We start from the raw sequence: 22,133 nt of genomic DNA, 5'->3' as shown, positions 1-22,133 counted from the left end.
AGGGCTCCTGGGGGCCAGGGCAGAGGGCTCCTCAGGGGCCAGGGCAGAGGGCTCCTGGGGGCCCAGGGCAGAGGGCTCCTGGGGGGGCCCAGGGCAGAGGGCTCCTGGGGGGCCCAGGGCAGAGGGCTCCTGGGGGGGCCCAGGGCAGAGGGCTCCTGGGGGGGCCCAGGGCAGAGGGCTCCTCAGGGGCCAGGGCAGAGGGCTCCTCGGGGCCAGAGGACTTTCCTCAGCGCTCCTGGGACAGAGTTAAACCTTAACTCTTCTTTGGTATTGAGTGGCTGGGCTGTGCAGTCAGGGTGTGTGTGAGTGCAAGAGAGGGCTGTGGGGGAGCAGGGCCTGCAGGGCACAGCTAGCCCATGAAGATCCTGATCACCAGCTCGATCTCCTTCCTGCACACCGGGCAGGGAGACCTCTTCCTCTTCAGCATCTTGGCGCAGCGGAAGCAGGCCACGAGGTGAGCAGTCCTGCCATGGACAATGTTCCCATCCCGGGGTCTGTGCTGGCACAGGAAGCAGGGGTTCAGCAGCTTCTTGATGCTCTCCAGGGACTCTATCTCCTCCTCCTCCTCCCCCTTGGTGTGCTGGGGGAAGCACAGCAGGGCCTGCTCCTTGCTCTCGCAGCCTCGGGCCAAGTCCAGCGACTCCAGGGAGCCGCAGGCATCCCCCCGGGGCTTAGCTTCCACCACGTACAGCTCCTGGGGCTGGCCCACCGGGGCTGAGACAGTCCTCCTGCAGTCTGGGACATCTATGCCTTCCTCCTGCTCCTTTTGCTTTTGCATGGCATCGATGTCAGAGAGGGAGAAGGCATGGGGCAGCCGGGGGCAGTCCGAGTACCAGTCCTTGCGCAGGGCCCAGCAGCGGTAGCAGTACCTCTTGCCCGGGGAGTTGAACTTCCTGCACTTGCTGCACTGCCAGCGGTCCTGGGGGCAGGAGGGGGAAAGACAAAGAGGGCCACAGCTGAGTCTGCCACAGTCCACCCAGGAGAAGCAGCAAAGAAGCTTCACCAAGAGGCCAGAAAAGCTGTGGGGTGGGCAGGAAGCTGCCTGGCGGAGGAGAAGGGAGTGCGGAGTGCCCCCGGGGCCAGGGAGGGCTCCTGGGGAGCACAGGGAGGGTGGGCAGCAGGCTGAGGAAAGCTCTCCTCCTCCCCCTCTGCCTCACCCTAGTGAGGCCACATCTGGAGCTTCCTGTCCAGTTCTGGGCTCCCCACTCCAAGAGGGAGAGGGAAATGCTGGAGAGAATCCACATGAGGGCTGCAGGGAGGCTGAGAGGCCTGGGGCAGCTCTGAGAGAGCCCTGGGGCTGAGAGCCCAGAGCAGAGCAGCCCCAGAGGGCAGCTGAGCAGTGCTCAGCAGGAGCTGCAGGCTGCCCAGTGGCTCTGCAGATGCAGATCCCTCAAGCATTAACCTCTGGCACAGCATTCTAGGGTGGGCTGGGCTGCAAGGGAGCTCCACAGCTCACCCAGGCCAAGCCCCCTGCACCCAGCAGGGACATCCCCCACTGGAGCAGGCTGCTCAGAGCCTTGCCCTTGAGTGCCTCCAGGGATGAGGCCTCAACCACCTCCCTGGGCAGCCTGTTGCAGTGTGCCAGCAGCTACCTCAGGAGCAGCTTCTGTGTCTGTGTCATCACTCAGGCACTGGGAATCCTCCATGTCATGCAAACAATCTTCCTCAGGCACCTGGAGAGAGGGGAAAGTGTGAGAGGGGCAGAAGAGTCCTGACTGATGCTGGGCCTGGCACTGCAGGCCCAAATGAAGCTGCCTGGATAATTCCCCCCCTGGCCATGGTGGGAGGGGAGGCAAAGCCACTTTGTCTCCTGGGTTCCAGGATGCTGCCAGCTGCTGCTGGGCTGCTCCCAGGCCTCCTCTGCCTGTGCTCAGCTCAGCCTGCTGCACACCAACACAGAGGCAGAGCTGAGTGGTGCTGCTCATCTGCAGGGCAGGGATCCTGGCCTCAATCTCATGGACACAGAGTGGAGTCCTTCCCCCATGGCCAAGCTCACTGCCACCTCAGCTGGCACTCCCCACTCAGAGCCAGGCCAGGCTCTCACCCTGGCCTCTGCCACAGTGCAAGCTGAGACTTCTCCTCTGCCAGGCACAAACTCATTCAGAGCCTCACAGGATGGCTTGGGCTGGAAGGGACCTTGAGGCTCAGCCAGCTCCAACCCCCTGCCCTGGGCAGGGACCCCTCCCACCAGCCCAGGCTGCTCAGGGCCTCATCCAGCCTGGCCCTGAACACCTCCAGGGAGGGAGCAGCCACAACTTCCCTGGGCCAGAGTCTCCCCTCCCTCACTGGGAAGAATTTCTTCCTCACCTCCAGTCTCCATCTCCCCTCCTCCAGCTTTTCCCTCTCATCCTGTCCCTCCCAGCCCTTGTGCAAAGTCCCTCCCCAGCTCTCCTCTAGCCCCTTTCAGGTACTGGAAGGCAGCTCTGTGGTCTCCCTGGATGGCTGAGCACCTCCAGCTCCCTCAGCCTGTCCCCAGAGCAGAGGTTTTCCATCCCTGCTGCAGCTTTGTGATCACTTTTGTGCCTTGTAACTGGATCCATTCCACCCCAAACCCAGCAGCCTGACTCCACAGCAGGGCTCTCACACCCCCCAGGCACTGAGAGCCTTTGCCACAGCCCAGCTGAGGCTCTTGGTGTGGCTGCAGCTCCTCCAGGAGCAGGCCCAGCCTGTGGAACAGACACAGAGACACTCTGCCTGCTTGCAAAGCTACCTTGTTGTCACCTTCCTTCCCTTCCTCACAGGCAGCAGCTTCCACCTTGGCTGCAGCAGTGCTCTGCTCTGCTGGGCACTCATTGAGGAACCAGAGGTCATCAGTGGTATCTGAGACAATGGCAGTGTCTATGTCCTGGTGGAGAAGAGAAGGCAGACAGCACTCAGAGCTCCAGGGGAGCAGCAGCCACAGCCAGCACCTCTCCCCTCCTCCCCACTAAGAGCCTCCTCCAGCCCTGGGCAGCTGGGAGAGGACAGCAGCAGCTCCCACAAGGTCTTGCTCCCCCTGCTCACCACTTGGCAACAGCTTCCAGCCCAGCACAAGGGACAACCCCTGAACCCCAACCACCGCCCTGGAGTGCAGCAGGACCCCCAGGGGCTGAACACAGCCCTCAGAGGGCACCAGGGTTGGTTAAGAACACTAAAGGGAACCAAACCAGCTGGAGCACACACAAGGGAAGAGGCTGAAAATCCTGGAATGGGAAAGGGGGGAAGAAAGAAAAGAGGAATTCAGGTGCTGGGAAGGCAGAAGAGGAGAGGAAGAGACCACAACACAGCTGGGGGAAAGCTCCACACACCTGGTTGGTCTGGATGTCTGTTGATCCATTACTTCTGGACTTGTAATTGCTTCTGAGGTTGCCCAAGAACCACCAGGGCAGGCCAGCCACATCCCACTCCTCAAACACCAGGTCCAGCTTAGGCTTCCTGCTTTTGGAGAGGTTTTCTAGCAAGTCTGTGTCTGCAAGAGCCAAGCAGAGTCCAAGTCATGCCCCAGCCACAGCACTGCAGAGAGCAGCCCAGGAACACCTGTGCCCAGCTGGCTCCCAGGAGCCTCTCCTGCTCTGCCTTACAGCCATCTGCTGGGAAGGGAATGGGATGGGATGGAAATGGGAACGGGATGGGAATGGGATGGGATGGGAATGGAATGGGAATGGAATGGGAATGGACCAAACCAGGTTGGAAGAGACCTTCAAGATCATGGTGTCCAACCTGTCAACCAATCCAACACCACCTAATCAACTAACCCATGGCACCCAGCACCCCATCAAGTCTCCTCCTGAGCACCTCCAGGGATGGGGACTCCACCACCTCCCCAGGCAGCCCATTCCAAAGGCAAATCTCTCTCTCACTCTCTCTCTCTAGAATTCCCTCCTCACCTCCAGCCTAAACCTCCCCTGGCACAGCCTGAGACTGTGTCCTCTTGTTCTGGTGCTGGGTGCCTGGGAGAGGAGCCCAACCCCCACCTGGCTGCAACCTCCCTTCAGGGAGCTGGAGAGAGCAAGGTCTCCCCTGAGCCTCTGACACAGGAGAGCTGCCACTCACCTTCACAGTGCTCACATTTTGGCTCTGAGGTAGCCCAAGCAGCAGCAGTGCTCTCACCCTCCATGATCCCAGCCACAGAGCCTCCTTCTTGCTGGCTAAACTGCATGGGGGAAGGAGAAGCAGCAGATGTCAGCCCAGCAGAGCTTGCAGGGACAAGGGGGTGTAGCACTTCCAGCCCCAGCCACCAGCTGCACTCCGAGGCCACGAAGTTAGGAAGAGAGATGAGAAGGTCCTGAGCCAAACCTACGGCCTGCTCCCCCTGGCAGGACTCTGCTGCCCCTGGAGCAGCTCAGGCAGCACCTTGGCAACCTAGGCAAAACCTTCAGCTTGGCAGGAGCCCAGAAGAGTTCCCCAGTTTTGGGGGGGGGGCTCAGGCAACCTTCCCTCCCCCCCCCCAGCCGCAGGGTTGGAGGGGCAAAGGTTTGTCCCAGGTTGCAGGCTCTGCCTCCAGGCTTCTGCCAACCAAACCCTGCTCAACCAACAGAACAACAAACCAGGCAACCAGCTGCTGCAGGATGTGGCAGTTCCTGCTGCAAAGAGAAGGGCTGAGGAGGAGGAGAGGAGGGACAGGCAGGGGAGGAAACAACCAGAGCAGAGCAGGCTGGAGGAGGGCAGGGGCAGAAGTGCTACACCCCGCGGGGCCGCGCTCGGAGCCCGGCGCCCCGGGGGGAGGGGCACAGAGAAGGGTCACTCTGTCCCTGCCCTGTGGACTCCCAAGAACTTGGCAGGAAGGTGAGGCCCTGGCAGCCAAGCAGCACGAAAAGTTCTGGCAGTCCACCGTGCACAGGGACAGAGAAGGGGCGGCTCTGTCCGAGGAAAGCGACCACCGGCCGGTGGGTTTACCTTCAGCTGGTCTTGGCTGGGCCTACCGGCGCTCTGCTCCTGTGGGAGAGTCTCTGCAGCATCTAGATGGCAGGCAAAAGAAGAGAAACAACCTTCCTTCTCACAACACAGGGTGGGGGGCTTCAGCCAGCAACCAACCAGCCAGGCTTGGCAGACCTCGGGGGGACCCCCGGCCGGCCGCCGAGCGCCCCGGGCAGAGAGCGACGGAGAGGAGCCGAGGCCGGGCGGATTCCCACGGGAATCCAGAAGAGGACCTGGCACCCTGCAGCCTGCTGTGCTGGGAGGAGGCCCTGGCAATGCCAGGGGGCTTGGCACCAGCTGATCCTCAAGATCCCTTCTGAGCCAGGCCGCTCTGTGGGTGCGACTGGCGGCACCCGCCAGGGGATGCGGCGGACGCCCCGCGCCCGGCCGGCCGGCAGCGATGATCCCCGGGGTCCCTTCCAGCCTGGCACTGGGTGGAACCCCTGAAGAGAAGCAGAGCCCTTCCCAGCACTCTGCCACTGCCTGGAGGCGAGGAGCCAGCAGGCTGTGGAGCAAGGAGCCCGTGCCTGCCGGGAGCTGCGGCTCGCTGGGAGCAGAGCCTCCTCCCTGGGGGCTGCTCTGGGTCCTGCCCTCAGCAGCCCTCACCCAAGAGATCTGCACACAGGCAGGGAGCCAGGGCTGCAGCACAGCCTGGGATGCCCCTTGGAGAGCTGGCTCAGGCTGATGCTGAAGGAGGAGACAAGAGTGGGAGGCTGGGGAGAGCCTGGCACGGGCTGCCCGGGGAGGCCACAGGGCCAGGCTGGATGAGGCCCTGGGCAAGCTGGGCTGGTGGGAGGAGTGCCTGCCCATGGCAGGGAGGCAGGGACAGGAGGGTCTTCAAGGTCCCTTCCAAGGCACTCTGTGAATCCCTGAGGACATCAGCCCTGTCCCTGAGGAGCCAGCAGCACCTGGCCCCAGGGGGCTGGGCAGGGAGAGCAAGGACTGGCCTGGAGCAAGGGCAGGTCCCTGCCCAGCAAGCAGCCACCTGGGCAGCTGTGTGCAGAGCCCCAGCACAGCTGAAGCCAGAGGATTCTGCTGGCCCCAAGAGCTCACTGAAAGGGCAGAGAGCAAACCCAACCCAAGTGGCAGCAGGAGAGCTGCTCCTGGGCAGCTCTGAACACTGAGCAGCAGCTGGCAGAGGCTGGCTCCTGCCTGCTCCCCTTGCAGCTGAGCACCACAGCTCCCTGCTGAGCCCCAGGCAGCCACAACAGGCCTGATCCATGGCCCTGGGCTGAAGGCAGCACAAGCTGCTGCTGCAGGCTGGGAGGTGAAGCCCTCCTGACCACTTCTGAGGAGGACCAAAGCACAGGGCCCCAGCTTGCCAGGGCCCCAGGCCTCCCCCTCTGCCTTCCAGCAGGAGCTCAGCTTCCCTTTCAGCCTCTCCATCACCCCACAGCTCCTGCACTCACGCCTGAAGGAAAGCAGAAGCCAACTGACTCCTGCAGAGGGCCTGGCAGAGGAGAGGGCTTCACCCTTCCAGCACTGGCAGGGAAGCAAACCAGCCTCAAGCAGCCTGTGAGAAGCAGCAGTTCCCAGCTGGGAAGAAGGTTTCCCTGGTGGAAGCCCAGCAGAGGCTCCTCAAGGAGAGGTTTCTGCCTGGCAGCCAAGGGAGGACTCCAAAGAGCCTCCTGGAAGAGCTCAGGCTCGATGAGCAAGATGTGCTGCAGTCCCTTTTGCTGCTCCAAGGGCACCTGCAAGTGAGTGCCTGAGGTGATGTGCACAGGGCTGTGCTGGGGAGCACTGCTGGGGCCAAGGAACACAAGCAGCTGCCACACAGCAGGGCTGGGGAGGCCTCTGCAAGCCCTCTGGCTCCTCACTCCTGCACCCAGGTCAGGGCAAGCCCAGACCCCAAGCCAGGCTGAGGGGAGATGAGGCTGGGAGCAGCCCTGCAGAAGGCCTGGGGGTGCTGGGGGGGGGGACAGGAGGCAGCAGAGGAGGCCAAGGGCAGCCTGGGCTGAGTCCAAAGCAGTGTGGCCAGAGATGGAGAGAGAAGATCCTGCCCCTCTGCTCTGCCCTGGGGAGACCTCCCCTGCAGGGCTGGGGCCAGCTCTGGGGCCCCCAGCACAAGAAGGACCTGGAGCAGGTCCAGAGGAAGCCAGGAGAATGCTGAGGGGGCTGAAGAACCTCTGCCACAAGGCCAGGCTGAGGGAGCTGGGGGTGTGCAGCCTGGAGAAGAGAAGGCTCCAGGGAGACCTAAGAGCAGCTTCCAGTACCTGAAGGAGGCTACAAAGAGGCTGCAGAGGAACTGTTCCCAGAGGCCTGCAGGGGCAGCCCCAGGGGCAGTGAAATGAGAGCAGAGCAGATGGAGATTGGATGTGAGGAACAAGTTCTGCCCCAGGAGGCTGCTGGAACCCTGCAGCAGGCTGCCCAGGGAGGTGGCTGAGGCTCCATGCCTGGAGATCTTCAAGGTGAGGCTGGAGAGGGCTCAGAGCAGCCTGCTGCAGCGGAGGATGTCCCTGCTGGGTGCAGAGGGCTTGGACTGGATGAGCTCTGGAGCTCCCTCCCAGCCCAGCCCAGCATCCCCATGGATGTGCTCCAGGTCAGGTCTGCCAAGCTTGGTTGGGTTCCCAGGCACTCCCACAGCAGCAGCCACGGGGGCAGGGCTCAGAGGTCACCTCCTGGCAGGGCCAGCAGCTCCTTGGGCAGCCTCAAGGAGCTGCTCCAGGGCAGGGAGGCTGCAGCAGATGATCTCTGAGGTCCTTTGCCAACCTGAGGCACTGCAGGATGCTCTGACTGGCACAGCCACAACCACAACCACACAGCCACAGAGCCACAACCACACAGCCACAGAGCCACAGCCACACAGCCACAGAGCCACAGCCACACAGCCACAGCGCCACAACCACAACCACACAGCCACAGAGCCACAGCCACAGCCACAACGCCACAGAGCCAGGGGCACAGAGCCAGGGGCACAACCACAGAGCCACAGCCACACAGCCACAGCCACAACCACACAGAGCCATAGCCACACAGCCACAGAGCCAGGGGCACAGAGCCAGGGGCACAGAGCCAGGGGCACAGAGCCAGGGGCACAGAGCCAGGGGCACAGGGCAGCAGAGGAGAGGGCCCTGGCTGGCAGCCTTTGCTCTCCATGCCCACTGCCACAGGGCATCACCAGGGAGCAGCACTCACACAGGCACTCTGCAGGCAGCATCTCCAGAGCAGAGTCCACTGAGGCCAAGAAAGGAGAGAGGAGCTCAGAGGCACCACAAGGCTCAGAGCAGAGGCCACAGCACTCCAGGGCTGTGCCTGCTCAGTCTCTGCCTTGGCAGCAGCTCCTGTGTGGGGTGCAGAGGGAGGCTAAGCCTTTGGGAGCCCCTCTGGCCCTCAGGCTGCACCAGGGGAGGTTTGGGTTGGCCATGAGGAACAATTCCTCTGCTGCAGGAGGGACTGGCAGAGGCTGCCCAGGGAGCCCCCAGCCCTGGGGGTGTTCAGAAGCCTTGGGGCCAGGGTTTGGTGGCCATGGAGGTGCTGGGTTGATGCTGGACCTGGCTGATCTCAGAGGCCTTTTCCAGCCTCAGTGACTGTGAGCTGAGTCCTCAGATCAGCCCAGAGAGCCCAGCCCAGCAAGGCAGAGCTCTGCTGGGGCAGCTCCCCAGGGCCTGGCCTGCAGCTGCCCCAGGAGGGGAAGGGTTCAGCCAGGTGAAGCTCCTCAGCTGCCCAAGGGGAAGGGGCTGAAGGCAGCCAGGAGCTGAGGCTGCTGTGGGGATCAGCTTATGAGTGAAGGACTTCCAGGGGAGATGGATTGGGTGGGGTGGGATGGGATGGGATTGGATTTGCTTTCTCTTAGGAGCTGGACAGTGACCTTTGAAGGGCCAAGTGTTTGCCTGAGCCCCAGAGCTCCCTGGCTGGGTTTGCCTGGGCTCAGGACCATGGAAGCATGAGGTCAGAGTGAGAAGTCACAGCCTGGCCTGAAACTCCCTGGGGGGGACCTCAGAGCTGCCTGCCAGGGCCTGAAGGATCCTGCAGGAAGGCTGCAGAGGGAATTCTCATCAGGGGGTCTGGAGCCAGGCCCAGGGGGAAGGGTTTGGAGCTGAGGCAGAGCAGGGGCAGAGGGGAGCTGAGGACAAAGATCTTCAGCAGGAGGCTGCTGAGCCTCTGGCCCAGGCTGCCCAGGGAGGCTGTGGCTGCCTCCTGCCTGGGGGTGCTCAAGGCCAGGCTGGGTGAGGCCCTGAGCAGCTGAGCCTGGCTGAGAGCTGTCCCTGGGCATGGGGGGGAGGCTGGAGAGGATTTCTGAGCCTGAGCCACTGCAGGACTCTGAAACTGAGTCCTGCTCTGGCTGGGGGCCTACAGCCCCACAGCCCTGAGCTGGGGCAGGCTGCCTCAGGCAGTGTCTGCTGCCCCAGGCCTGGGCCAGGCTTGGCCTGCAGGCAGCCCCAGGGCTCCAAACAGTGCTGTGGTTCCCAGGCACAGCTCCTGCTGGGGCAGACATGAGGCAGGTGGCTCAGAGAGGTTCCAGCAGCTCTCTGCTCCAGCTGCAGAACCATTTCTCTCCCCCCAGGCTCAGTGCTTACCTCCACACCACCCTGAGCAGACCCTGAATGCCCACACTGGGCCAGACCTACCTGCCAGGGCAGCAGAGCTCAGGTTCCTCTTCAGCATGTCATAGACTGGGCTGGGGGAGAGAAGGCAGGAGGTGAGCACAGCCTCAGCACCCCCCAGCCAGGGGCTGGGCTGGAAGGGAGCTCAAAGCTCAGCCAGCTCCAGGCCCCTGCCAGGGGCAGGGACAGCTCCCCCCAGCCCAGGCTGCTCAGCCAGCCTGGCCCTCAGCACTGCCAGGCCTGGAGCCTCCTCAGCTTCTCTGTTCCAGTGCCCCAGCACCCTCCTGGGCAGGGCTTTCCAACACAAATCCAACCCCAGGCCAGCCTCTCCCAGCCTGCAGCCATCACCTCTCATCCTGGCACTCCCTGCCCTGCCCAGCAGCCTCTGCCCAGCTCTCCTCTGGCCCCCTGCAGGCACTGCAAGGCTGCTCTGGGGTCTCCATGGAGCCTCCTCTCCAGGCTGAACAGCCCCAGCTCCCTCAGCCTCTGTCCAGAACACAGCAGCTCAACCCAAACCTCCCCAAGGTATCATCCACTGACCACTGAGCAAGGCACCTGGTGCCCAGGGAGGGCTCTGTGCCACTCAGCAGGGCACTGGGTGCCCAGGGAGGGCTCTGTGCCACTCAGCAGTTGGTGCCAGGGAGGGCTCTGTGCCACTCAGCAGTTGGCACCCAGGGAGGGCTCTGTGCCACTCAGCAGTTGGCACCCAGGGAGGGCTCTGTGCCACTCAGCAGGGCACTGGGTGCCCAGGGAGGGCTCTGTGCCACTCAGCAGGGCACTTGGGTGCCCAGGGAGGGCTCTGTGCCACTCAGCAGTTGGCACCCAGGGAGGGCTCTGTGCCACTCAGCAGGGCACTGGGTGCCCAGGGAGGGCTCTGTGCCACTCAGCAGGGCACTGGGTGCCCAGGGAGGGCTCTGTGCCACTCAGCAAGGCACTGGGTGCCCAGGGAGGGCTCTGTGCCACTCAGCAGGGCACTGGGTGCCCAGGGAGGGCTCTGTGCCACTCAGCAGGGCACTGGGTGCCCAGGGAGGGCTCTGTGCCACCCAGCAGTTGGTGCCAGGGAGGGCTCTGTGCCACTCAGCAGGGCACTGGGTGCCCAGGGAGGGCTCTGTGCCACTCAGCAGTTGGTGCCAGGGAGGGCTCTGTGCCACTCAGCAGGGCACTGGGTGCCCCTGGGCAGGCAGAGGGCCTCCTGTCTCAGCTCCCTGTGCAACAGGACACTCAGAGGAGCCTTTGGCCTACCTTGGGTCTTTGACAGAGAAGCTCTCCAGGCCCAGCAGCTCTCCCAGCTGGTCTCCTCCACAGTGCACCATGTGCTGCTGCCTCTGGTCATAGAGCTGCCTCACCATGATGTACTGGCCCAGGAAATGCATCACCTGGGGGCAGGCAGCAGACCCTCAGCCACATCTGCCCCAGGCAGGGGGATCTGTCCCACCCCACAGAGAGGCTTCTGATGGCCCAGGCTCAGCCATTTCCCCTCACACTGCCCTCCCAGCTCCTCTCAGGGCTCTCAGACACTTTAGGACCTCTCAAACCACAACAGCCCCGGGGGCAGGATGACCTCATGGTGCAGACAGGGGCAGAGCAATGAGCTGCCAGCCCTGCCCCTTCCCCACCAAGAGCCTCACCCAGCCAGGGACAGGCACAGCTTCAGTGCCCAGCAGCTCTGCTCACCTCCTTCAGTGTGAAGGTTCCCCCCTGGGCTCCTGCAGCCTGCAGAATCTCCAGCAGAGGCTGGCTGGGCCTCACCTGGAACACAAAGCACAGGAGCTCAGAGCCCTGGAGGCACAGAATGGCTTGGAAGGGGGAAGCTCATCCCATGGGCAGGGACACCTCCCACCAGCCCAGCTGCCCTCACCCACCCTGGCTTTGGACACCTCCAGGCAGGAGAGATCCAGCTCCAGGGCCTGAGGGCTCCAGAGCTGGCCCCAGCCCCGCAGGGGAGGCCTCCCCAGGGCAGAGCAGAGGGGCAGGAGCCTCTCTCTCCATCCCTGGCCACACTGCCCAGGCTGCCCTTGGCCTCCTGTGCTGCCACTGCTGCCTCCTGCCCAGCTTCTCCCCTCCAGCACCCCCCAGGTCCTTCTCTGCAGGGCTGCTCCCAACCTCATCACCTCTCAGCCCGGACTGGTGCCTGGGATTGCACCTTCCAGCCACTCTGAACTGCTCTCTCCCCTCCTCCCCCCCCAGAACCACTCATAGCTCATTGACCTGAGAGGTGAAAGCCAACAGCTCCTCAGGATGAAGGCCCTGCCCTCCAGCAGGCCACACTCTGGCTCAGAGGGACAGCCTGGAAGCACTGGAGGCAGCCTCAGCCTTGGTGCCCAGGGGGAGAGGCAGTTACCTGGTTGCCTTGGCCCAGGGTGAGCCTGCAGGCAGGGTCTGCTGCTGGGGGCTGGGCTGAGCCTGCAGAGGTCATCGTGGCAGTGGTGAAGCTGTTCACAGCACACACCTGGACACAAGGGAGGTTTGCCATCAGCTCAGGCTGCAAAGCTGCTCCTGCCTCCAGCCACTTCCACCTCCCCCCAGCTCCACAGGGAGGCAAATGAGTCCCTGGGTGATGCTGATGTGGCCCTCAGCTGCTCTCTCTCTCTCAACTCAGCTGCTTTGCCCTACCCAGCCTTGGCACAGGCTGCCCAGGGGGGGTGGTGGTGGAGTGACCACCCCTGGAGGGGTCCAAGAAACCTGTGGCCATGGCACATGGCTCAGTGGCCATGGCTGGGCCTGGGCTGAGGAGCTCCAGAGGCTCTGCTCCAACCTTCAGGGTTCCAGGAGTCGATGAAGCTGCAGCCAGATGCCCAGGGGCAGAGGGGAGCTGCTTCTGCCCCTGGGACACAGCTGGGAGAGGACAGCTGGCAGGGCTCTGCTGTGGCACTGGGGGTGCTGTGGCACTCTGCCCAGTGCCAGGAGGGGCACAACATGGGGAGGAACTTGGGAGAGCTGCCACTGGGAACTGCCAGGCCCCACCAGGGCACTGGGAGGGAATCTAAGAGGAAGGCTGCAGAGGACAGGACACAAGGGAATGGCTGGCAGCTGAGGCAGAGCAGGGGCAGAGTGGAGCTGAGGGAGAAGTTCTGCAGTCAAGGGTGCTGAGGCTCTGGCCCAGGCTGCCCAGGGAGGCTGTGGCTGCCTCCTGCCTGGGGGTACTCAAGGCCAGGCTGGGTGAGGCCCTGAGCAGCTGAGTGCAGCTGAGAGCTGCCCCTGCTCCAGGCTGGAGATGACCTCCGGGGTCCCTTTTAACCTTAGCCACTCCATGGCACAACCTCTGAGGCAGAGGTGAGGAAACAAGAAGCTGAGTCCCAAAAGCAGCAGGCCAGGAACCTTCCTAAGCAGCAGGCAACCCCCTGGCTGCCCCCAGGGAACGCTCAGAGCCGATGGGGAAGGGGCTCAGCAGAGCCAGGAGCTGCAAACCTGCTGAGAGCTGCTTGCAAGCTTCAACCCCCCCTGAAACCAGCCTGAAGTGCAGAGCCTGGGGAGCTGCTGTGGGTGAGCAGCTGAAAACTCCCTGCCTGGAAAGGAGCAACAGGGGAAACCCTGCAGCTATTTGCAGCTCAAACCCAGAGAGTTTCAGCATCCACCCCCGGAGCAGGGCAGGGCACAACCCAGCCCGACCAGCCCCGGGCTCCGCAGCCTCCCTTAGAGGGAAAGGAAGGCGCTAACGAGCCGCTGAAAGGCAAGAGCCGAGCCTGGAGGAGATAAAGGAACTCAGATCCGGAGCTCTTTGTCTCAGCACTCCGAGGCAGCTGGGGGGAGGCCACCCCGGTGCCCGCAGCTGCCGGGGAGGAGCAGGGGTGAGGGAGGGCTGGGTCCCCTCTCCCAGCTAACAAGCGACCAGGGCAAGAGGGAACTGCCCTCAGGTTGTGCCCGGGGGGGGTTAGGTCGAACATCAGCACTGAAAAAGCAGCTGAGGCCTGGCTCAGGCTGCCCGGGGGGGAGGTGGAACCACCCTGCCCGGAGGCGCTCAGGGTGCTGAGGGGGAGCCTCAAAGCTCAGCTTGTCCCAACCCCCCCAGCAGCCAGGGCTGGGACACCCCCAAGGCTGATCCTGAATGTCTCCATTAGTGGTGAACCTGGCAGGGTGGTTGGGCTCAGCCTTGGAGGGTCCTTCCCTGACCTCATTGATTCCACGACCAATAAAGCTCTGTGGGTGGTGTGGGCTGAGCCCAGCCGCAGTAACCTCCACAGCAGCCTGGAGCTGACTGTGCTGCGGGCAGGGGGGACCTGGAACCGCTGGAGGAGGGGCAGAGGAGGCCCTGAAGATGATCAGAGGGCTGGGGACAGCCTGAGGGAGCTGGGGGTGCTCAGCCTGGAGAAGGCATCCAGGGAGACCACAGAGCTGCCTTCCAGTACCTGAAAGGGGCTAGAGGAGAGCTGGGGAGGGGCTTTGGACAAGGGCTGGGAGGGACAGGATGAGAGGGAAAAGCTGGAAGAAGGGAGATGGAGACTGGAGGTGAGGAAGAAATGCTTTAGAGTGAGGCAGGGGAGAGCCTGGCACAGGCTGCCCAGGGAGGCACTGGAAGTTCCCTCCCTGGAGGTGTTCCAGGCCAGGCTGGATGAGGCCTTGAGCAGCCTGGGGCTGGTGGGAGCTGCCCCTGCCGTGGGCAGGGGCTTGGCACTGGATGACCTTTAAGATCCTTTCCCTCCCAACCCATTCCACGAATGACTCTGAAGAACTCCCAAGCCCTGCAGCTGCCAGGAGCAGGAGATGAGCCAGGGGCTGGCTCCTGAATTTGCCTCCAGGGCAAGCCTGGAGTGTGTGAAATGTGGCACAAATCCCAAGCTGGAACCCACACAGGGCTTGAAATGAAGACTTGAGAGTGTGAGGCTAAGGGGAAAACAAAAGGAGGGGAAAAGGGAGAATAAAAGGAGACAATAAAAGGGGGAAAAAGGAGAAAATAAAAGGGGGGAAAAGGAGAAAATAAAAGGGGGGAAAAGGAGAAAATAAAAGGGGGAAAAAGGAGAAAATAAAAGGGGGGAAAAGGAGAAAATAAAAGGGGGGAAAAGGAGAAAATAAAAGGGGGAAAAAGGAGAAAATAAAAGGGGGGAAAAGGAGAAAATAAAAGGGGGGAAAAGGAGAAAATAAAAGGGGGAAAAAGGAGAAAATAAAAGGGGGAAAAAGGAGAAAATAAAAGGGGGAAAAAGGAGAAAATAAAAGGGGGAAAAAGGAGAAAATAAAAGGGGGAAAAAGGAGAAAATAAAAGGGGGGAAAAGGAGAAAATAAAAGGAAAATTAAGAGCAAAGGGAAATAAAATCAATAACCATTTCCAAGCAGTATCTTAAATCCTTTCACAGAACCTTCCAGACAGAGGAAAGGACTCTGTGAGTGCTCCAGCAGCTCCTGAGGCAGGCAGCCAGGGTGCTCAGCAGACAACACAAGCACAGAGTGATGCCTGAGGAGCAGCCCCAAACGTTTCAGAGGCAGACACAACCCAGGCTGAGCCCCAGGGAGGGCAGGAGAGACAAGCTGAGTTTTAGCACCCGTTCGAGTTAGGACTAACACAAACCCACAGGATTATAGGGGTTGGGAAGGACCTCTGGAGATCACCCAGTCCAACCCCCTGGAGAAGGTCAAGCAGGAGCATGTCCAGGTGGGCTTGGAACCTCTCCAGAGAAGACTCCACAGCCTCTCTGGGCAGCCTGCCCCAAGCCTCCAGCAGCCTCACACCAAGGAAGGAACCTCTGGAGATCACCCAGTCCAACCCCTTGGAGAAGGTCAAGCAGGAGCATGTCCAGGTGGGCTTGGAATCTCTCCAGAGAAGACTCCACAGCCTCTCTCTGGGCAGCCTGCCCCAAGCCTCCAAGCAGCCTCACACCAAAGAAGTTTCTCCTCCTGTCGGGGTGGACCCTCCTGGGCTCCAGCTTGCCCCCACTGCTCCTTGCCCTGCCACCGGGCACCACGGAGCAGAGCCTGGCCCCTTCATCCTGACATCCCCCCCCCAGGTACTGACAGACCTTGAGAAGATCACTTCTCAGCCTTCTCCTTTCCAGACCATCCAGCCTCAGTTTCCCCTCGCTGATGCCCAGCACGGTGCCCACCCCACCAAGTGCCCCCAGGTCCCTCTGCAGCCCAGCTGCAGCCAAACTCACCCAACCTTGGGACTCCTCTGCTCTAGCACCAGGATGGGACCAGCTGCCTCCCAGGCTCTTGCCTCTAAGAGGCTGTTCTGGGGCAGGAGATAGAACTCCAGCAGGCTCGGTGGGGGTGAAAGCTCGCCCGGAGCTGTGCCCTGCCTGGCCGGGCTCCTGGTGCTGCTGCCGCCGGCTCTGAGTGGCTCTTTCGAAAGCCGCGCACCGGCCGCGGGCTGAGCTGAGTCAGGAGGGGGAGTCGCTGAACGCATCAGAGCCTGATAAGAGCCTGCTAAGAGCCTGAGCCGGGGCGAAGAGCAGCCCCGGGGCGGGGAGCAAAACCCTGGATCGCTTCTGCACCCTGCGTTCCTGGAAGGAGACTCTGCCACCTCTGCCTTCAGAGGCGACCAAAGAGCATTCCAACCCTTTCAGCCCGGTCGTCACCAGAGACAGGCAGGCAGCACATCCATGCCTCACCCCCAGCCTCCACAGCAGCTTCTGTTTCCCTTAGTTCCTTCAAGCAGACCCTGAGGCTGCCTGGATGCCATCCCCCCACCCCGGATGCCATCGCCCCTGGATGCCATCGCCCCCGGATGCCATCCCCCCAGGCTGCCTGGATGCCATCCCTCCTGGATGCCATCCCCCAAGGCTGCCTGGATGCCATCCCCCCTGGATGCCATCCCCCCAGGCTGCCTGGATGCCATTCCCCACCCCCCCACCCCCCGGATGCCATCCCCCCCAATGCCATCCCCCCAGGCATGCAAGCTCCACAGCACACCCAGGCTGCAGCCAGCCACCAGATTTTCCAGAGCCAGCCAACAGTTTGCTGTCCTGCCAAGACCAAAATCCTCCTCAGGTTAGCACTCCCTGGATCCCAGAAGCCCAGCAGTGGCAATTCCTAGGGAACTGAGCAGCTTCCTTGCTCAGCCATTCCCTGTTTAACATCTCTCCCCCCAGCTTTTGCTTTCCCCAACCTGTTCCATGCTGGCTATTGTCTTTACCTCACAATCCTGGGGAGGGTCTAAGCCTAACCTGCAGCTCCAGGGAATTTGCTGCTGCTCCAGAGCTGCATGTGCAAGAAAATGAGACTTGGGGAGGGAGAGAGAGAGCAAGGGCTGGGAGGAAGCCATGAATCATAACAGAGTCATTGGGGTTTTTCCACTCCATCACTCTGTAAGGTCATGCAGGCTGCAGGACCAAGTCATCTGCTGGGGGTTTGGGGGGCTGAAAGCTCCTCCTGCAGAGATCACAACCCCACCAGCCTCCCACTTTGGATGCCTGAGGGACACATCTCCACAGGCCCAGGCAGAGCACAAGTGTAAGGTGCTGGGAGCTGATAAGCTGGAGCTCAACTTGCAACTCAAGGTCAGGTTTTGCTTTCAAGTCTCCTCCCCGGGGAGGGGGGGGGTGAAAAAAAATCAGTGTCTAACTTCTGTGCCATGTGAAAACACAGCAGGGAGCAGAGGACAGATGTTTGCTGTGCCTGGGGACTCTTCATCTCCCCCTCCAGCAGGGTCAGGTCTGACACTTCAGCCCTGAACTCAGCATCACCTCCTTCTCATGCTTCAGTAAAGCAAAGCTTCTCCCCAAGCCTAAAGCTGCAGCCTCAGGACCAACCTCTTGGAGAGGGCAGACCTGGAAGGGAGGCTTTAAACAAGCCCTAATCTGCCAGCTGAGAGCTAATCAGGCTTGCCCCTATCGGTGTGAAGCCCTGGGAGGGTTCACACCTGCGAGGCCTCCTGCCCAGCTATCTCCTCAGCTCGGCTTGGGACACAAACACCACCCTGGGAGCAGGGAGCTGCATCCCCAGCTGTGCCAGCTGCACCTTTCCCTGGGCCACACACTTCACCTGCTTGCACCACTGAGCTGCCAACAAGTTCACACAGGTCCCCTGAGAGCTGCAGGAAGCAGCCAACTCTCCCACTGCAACCTCCCAGCAAGTGCTGCCTTGTCCTGATTTTACCCAGAGCCCTTGCTAGAGCCCAGGGGTCATCTAGAAGCCCCTGGCTGGGAAGTGGCAGCAGGAGGAGAGGAAAGTGGGCTGTGAGTGATAGGATTTGACAGATTTCACACTTCATAGACTGCCTGACTTCCAGTTTTTGCTGTCCTGCCCTCAGTGAAGTGCTCTCGTTGGCTGCTCTGATACTGATTTGGCATTGAATCAGCAGAAGAAATCCCCTCTGCTAGGAAAGGTATCCAGAGCAAAGCCCAGCTCAGAGAATCACAGCTTGGGTTGGGTGGGAAGGGAGCTCCAAAGCTCACCCAGTCCAAGCCCCCTGCACTCAGCAGGGACATCCTCCACCGGACCAGGTCGCTCAGAGCCTTGTGGAGCCTCACCTTGGACACCTCCAGGGGGCTGGGGGCACTGGGATGATGCTACTGAAGCAGCTTTACTTCAGCTCATGGACCACGGTTTTGACACCTGATTTATTCACCTTTTTTTTTTGGTGTGCCCATAAAGATAACTTTCTCGCAGAAAGGCTTCCAAGGCAAGACACAAAACTGCCACGGTGCAGCACCAAGCTTGGCAGAGCTGGAGGATGCTTGGACTGGACGCTCGTCAAAGGCTTTTCCAACCACGGTTCTACGCTTCCATAACCTCTCGGTGTCGGCAGCCCGGGCGATGCTTCCCCCCCGGGCGGCCGGGGCGATGCTTCCTGCGCCCCCTCTCAGCCCTGCGCGCCCGGCTCCGCACCGCACCGCTCCCCATAGCTCCTCGACCGCCCTCCCCCGGCCCCCGCCGCCCTGCCCCGGCCCCGCAGCACCCCCGGGCCCCCGCGGCGGGCTCACCCTACAGCTGCTCCATGGGCCCCACGGCTCGCCCTGCAGCCCGGGGGCGGGGGACGGGACCCCCTAGGCCCCCCGAGGGCTCCTCTCCACCATCTTAGCGGGGGTCGGGGCCGCCACTTCCCCTCGCAGGCAACATGGCTGCGGGAGCGGCTTCCGCGGGGGCGCCGCGGCCGCACCATAGAGCGCCGCGGAAGCGGCTCCTAGAGAGCGCCAGCCCCGGAGCCGGGAGCGAGTCTGCCCCAGCCGCAGTGGAGGACCGAGCTGTAGGACGGAGCACCTAAGCCCCGGGCCCGGCGCAAGCGCTGCCGGCGCGGTGTGAGCTCCGCAGCCCGGTGCAAGCCCTACGGGCCCGGTGCAACCTCCCCGGCCCGGTGCAACCCCTACGGGCCCGGTGCAACCTCCCCGTCCCGGTGCAACCCCTACGGGTCCGGTGCAAACTCCCCGTCCCGGTGCAACCCCTACGGGCCCGGTGCAAACTCCCCGGTCCGGTGCAACCCCTACGGGCCCGGTGTAACCTCCCCGGTCCGGTGCAACCCCTACGGGCCCGGTGTAACCTCCCCGTCCCGGTGCAACCCCTACGGGCCCGGTGCAAACTCCCCGTCCCGGTGCAACCCCTACGGGCCCGGTGTAACCTCCCCGTCCCGGTGCAACCCCTAAGGGCCCGGTGCAAACTCCCCGGTCCGGTGCAACCCCTACGGGTCCGGTGCAAACTCCCCGGTCCGGTGCAACCCCTACGGGCCCGGTGCAAACTCCCCGTCCCGGTGCAACCCCTACGGGCCCGGTGTAACCTCCCCGTCCCGGTGCAACCCCTAAGGGCCCGGTGCAAACTCCCCGGCCCGGTGCAACCCCTACGGGTCCGGTGCAAACTCCCCGGTCCGGTGCAACCCCTACGGGTCCGGTGCAAACTCCCCGGTCCGGTGCAACCCCTACGGGCCCGGTGCAAACTCCCCGGGCCGGTGCAACGCCTACGGGTCCGGTGCAAACTCCCCGTCCCGGTGCAACCCCTACGGGTCCGGTGCAAACTCCCCGTCCCGGTGCAACCCCTACGGGTCCGGTGCAAACTCCCCGTCCCGGTGCAACCCCTACGGGTCCGGTGCAAACTCCCCGGTCCGGTGCAACCCCTACGGGTCCGGTGCAAACTCCCCGGTCCGGTGCAACCCCTACGGGTCCGGTGCAAACTCCCCGGTCCGGTGCAACCCCTACGGGCCCGGTGCAAACTCCCCGGGCCGGTGCAACCCCTAAGGGCCCGGTGTAACCTCCCCGTCCCGGTGCAACCCCTACGGGCCCGGTGCAAACTCCCCGTCCCGGTGCAACCCCTACGGGCCCGGTGTAACCTCCCCGTCCCGGTGCAACCCCTAAGGGCCCGGTGCAAACTCCCCGGGCCGGTGCAACGCCTACGGGTCCGGTGCAAACTCCCCGTCCCGGTGCAACCCCTACGGGTCCGGTGCAAACTCCCCGTCCCGGTGCAACCCCTACGGGTCCGGTGCAAACTCCCCGTCCCGGTGCAACCCCTACGGGCCCGGTGTAACCTCCCCGTCCCGGTGCAACCCCTACGGGTCCGGTGCAAACTCCCCGTCCCGGTGCAACCCCTACGGGTCCGGTGCAAACTCCCCGGTCCGGTGCAACCCCTACGGGCCCGGTGCAAACTCCCCGGGCCGGTGCAACCCCTACGGGTCCGGTGCAAACTCCCCGGCCCGGTGCAACCCCTACGGGCCCGGTGCAAACTCCCCGGCCCGGTGCAACCCCTACGGGCCCGGTGCAAACTCCCCGGCCCGGTGCAACCCCTACGGGTCCGGTGCAAACTCCCCGGTCCGGTGCAACCCCTACGGGTCCGGTGCAAACTCCCCGGTCCGGTGCAACCCCTACGGGTCCGGTGCAAACTCCCCGTCCCGGTGCACACCCCCCCCACACCAGAAGCGCTCAATAAGGTACAGAACTGCACTGCACTCCGCCAGCTCTCCCTTGCCTCTTATCTCCCCAGCCCAGCTGTACCCCTGGCCCCACAGAAGGCCCTCCCCAAGGCTCCCTCGGCCGGGTAAGAGCCCCCGGTGCGCCGCCCCCCTGCCAACAGCAGTCGCTGTTGCGGTGCGGTGAAAGGAGCGGCCTGGGAGACACTCACCAAGAGCCCGGATAGCTCAGTCGGTAGAGCATCAGACTTTTAATCTGAGGGTCCAGGGTTCAAGTCCCTGTTCGGGCGGACGCTTCCTTTTCTGCTTTTCGCTTACAATCCTCTCCTAATTTTCTCTCTTATTTTGCTTTTTTGTGGTGGTTTTTTTCCCCGCCTTCATTTCCCTGCCCGAACTGTCCAGGAGCACAGCCTGCACCTCCCGACGGGAAAAACCGCTGCTGGGAGAGCGTAAGAGAGGAGAGAAACAAAACGAAAGGAAAGAGGTGGGGAGGAAAAAAAATGTGTTCGCCCGAACAGGGACTTGAACCCTGGACCCTCAGATTAAAAGTCTGATGCTCTACCGACTGAGCTATCCGGGCTCTGGGAGGGAAGGTTGGTCTGCCTCCTCATGGCGCTGCCCGCTCGCTGCGCGGCTGCCTGTACTTCCTGCCTGTCTCTATCTGTCCTCCCGCTGCCTGCGCTCCACTGTCTGCACCCCATTGCCCGCACCCTCCGACCTGCCCTCTCTTCCCGCACCCTCCTGCTGCCCGCTCCTTTCTGTACCTTCCTGCCTGTACCTTCTACGTGCCCTCTCCTCCGTCTATCCTCTTGCCTGTACTCTCTTACCTGAGCCTTTCTGCCTGCACCCCACTGCACCTGGGGGATGCCCAGCCGGGAGCCCCCCCTCCCCAAGTCCTCGCTTCCCCCTGCACAGCGTGGTGAGTCCTGCGACAACCTCTCATCTCCTGTGGGATCTTCAGGGAGGCCAGGATAACAAACCCAAACCACAGGCTGTGACCGGCAGCCCTCCCAGTGCGGCTTGTGGCTCTCCAGTGTGGCACTGGGGTTTGAGAGGTGGATATTACCCATCGGAGAGAGCCTCCCAGGGCCAGCTGCTCACGGAACCAAATTACAGCCCCTCCTGCCGTGGCTCCGGCACATCTGTCACCCACCAGCACCTTGTGCCGCTGTCCCGGCTCTCCCCCAAGCCTCGGGGCTGGGGGAGAGGTCCCCACCAAGCTGGGGGGTCGAGGAGGTAGGGGTGTGGTGTGCCCTGGAGACCAGGATGAGTACCCCAGCCCCAGTGGGGTAGCTGTAGGGTGTCTCAGCATCCTCCTACATCTCCCCGGAGGGGTACAGAGGAGCACCTGCAGTAGCCCAGTGGGAAGCAGCAGGAGATGGGTGCTGATGGGCACCTCAGGGATCACCCCCCCAGGAGGAGGGGGTGCAGCGTTTTGGGGAGGTCGAAGGGGCTAGCGAAGGGAGCGGGAGGAGCTCATTGCCCACCTACCATCCTGCTGGCAGAGGGGCAGGGGCGTTGAGTGATGAGAGGGATGCGGGGAGCATGCCGGGGAATCCGGGCAGGAAAACTGGGACCATCCCGGCAACAGAGGAGGAGATGCTGGGACCGTTCTGGGACCACCAGGACAAGGTAGAAGCACCCTGGGGACTCCGAGCGGCATCCCAGGATCATGGCGGGGAGAAGCTGAGAACATCCCTTCGCCACGAAACGGAAAGCCGGGAGTCACCGGGAACCCATCGGGGTCCGTCTCCGCCTTGTCCCCGGATCCCCTCCGGTTCCCCGGGCTCCGTGCAATGCGACGGGCGGCCGGGAGATGGCCCCGCTCCGCGCCGAGCCCCTCCATTGTCCGCCGTCGCCGTGCTCCCTCCCTCCCTTCCTCCGTCCCTCCTCCTCCTCCTCCTCCTGCCGCCGCCGCGGCGCGGCCCCGCCGC

General features: G+C 62.9%; 1 protein-coding gene and 2 non-coding genes across 3 annotated transcripts; 1 reads left to right on the top strand and 2 right to left on the bottom strand.

The window, feature by feature from the left end:
• Positions 1-308: 308 nt before the first annotated feature.
• On the bottom strand, positions 309-18,444 carry MDM4 (MDM4 regulator of p53). The gene is made up of 11 exons (XM_054176522.1): positions 18,293-18,444; positions 11,782-11,889; positions 11,115-11,189; positions 10,683-10,816; positions 9,465-9,514; positions 4,876-4,937; positions 4,033-4,132; positions 3,288-3,448; positions 2,711-2,845; positions 1,593-1,673; positions 309-919 (listed from the first exon to the last, which is right to left on the bottom strand). The coding sequence occupies exons 2-11, from the start codon at positions 11,854-11,856 to the stop codon at positions 350-352; spliced, it is 1,443 nt and encodes a 480-aa protein (XP_054032497.1). The 5' UTR covers positions 11,857-11,889; positions 18,293-18,444; the 3' UTR covers positions 309-349.
• A 1,972-nt stretch (positions 18,445-20,416) lies between these two features.
• On the top strand, positions 20,417-20,489 carry TRNAK-UUU (transfer RNA lysine (anticodon UUU)). The gene has a single exon. It is a non-coding gene; the product is annotated as a tRNA-Lys (tRNA).
• A 217-nt stretch (positions 20,490-20,706) lies between these two features.
• On the bottom strand, positions 20,707-20,779 carry TRNAK-UUU (transfer RNA lysine (anticodon UUU)). The gene has a single exon. It is a non-coding gene; the product is annotated as a tRNA-Lys (tRNA).
• Between the last annotated feature and the right edge of the window lie 1,354 nt (positions 20,780-22,133).

This window comes from Dryobates pubescens, chromosome 35 (genome assembly GCF_014839835.1).
Source record: "Dryobates pubescens isolate bDryPub1 chromosome 35, bDryPub1.pri, whole genome shotgun sequence".
Taxonomy (NCBI): Eukaryota; Metazoa; Chordata; class Aves; order Piciformes; family Picidae; genus Dryobates; species Dryobates pubescens.
Note: the sequence above shows the minus strand (reverse complement) of the source record. Positions and strands in the feature narration are given on the sequence as shown.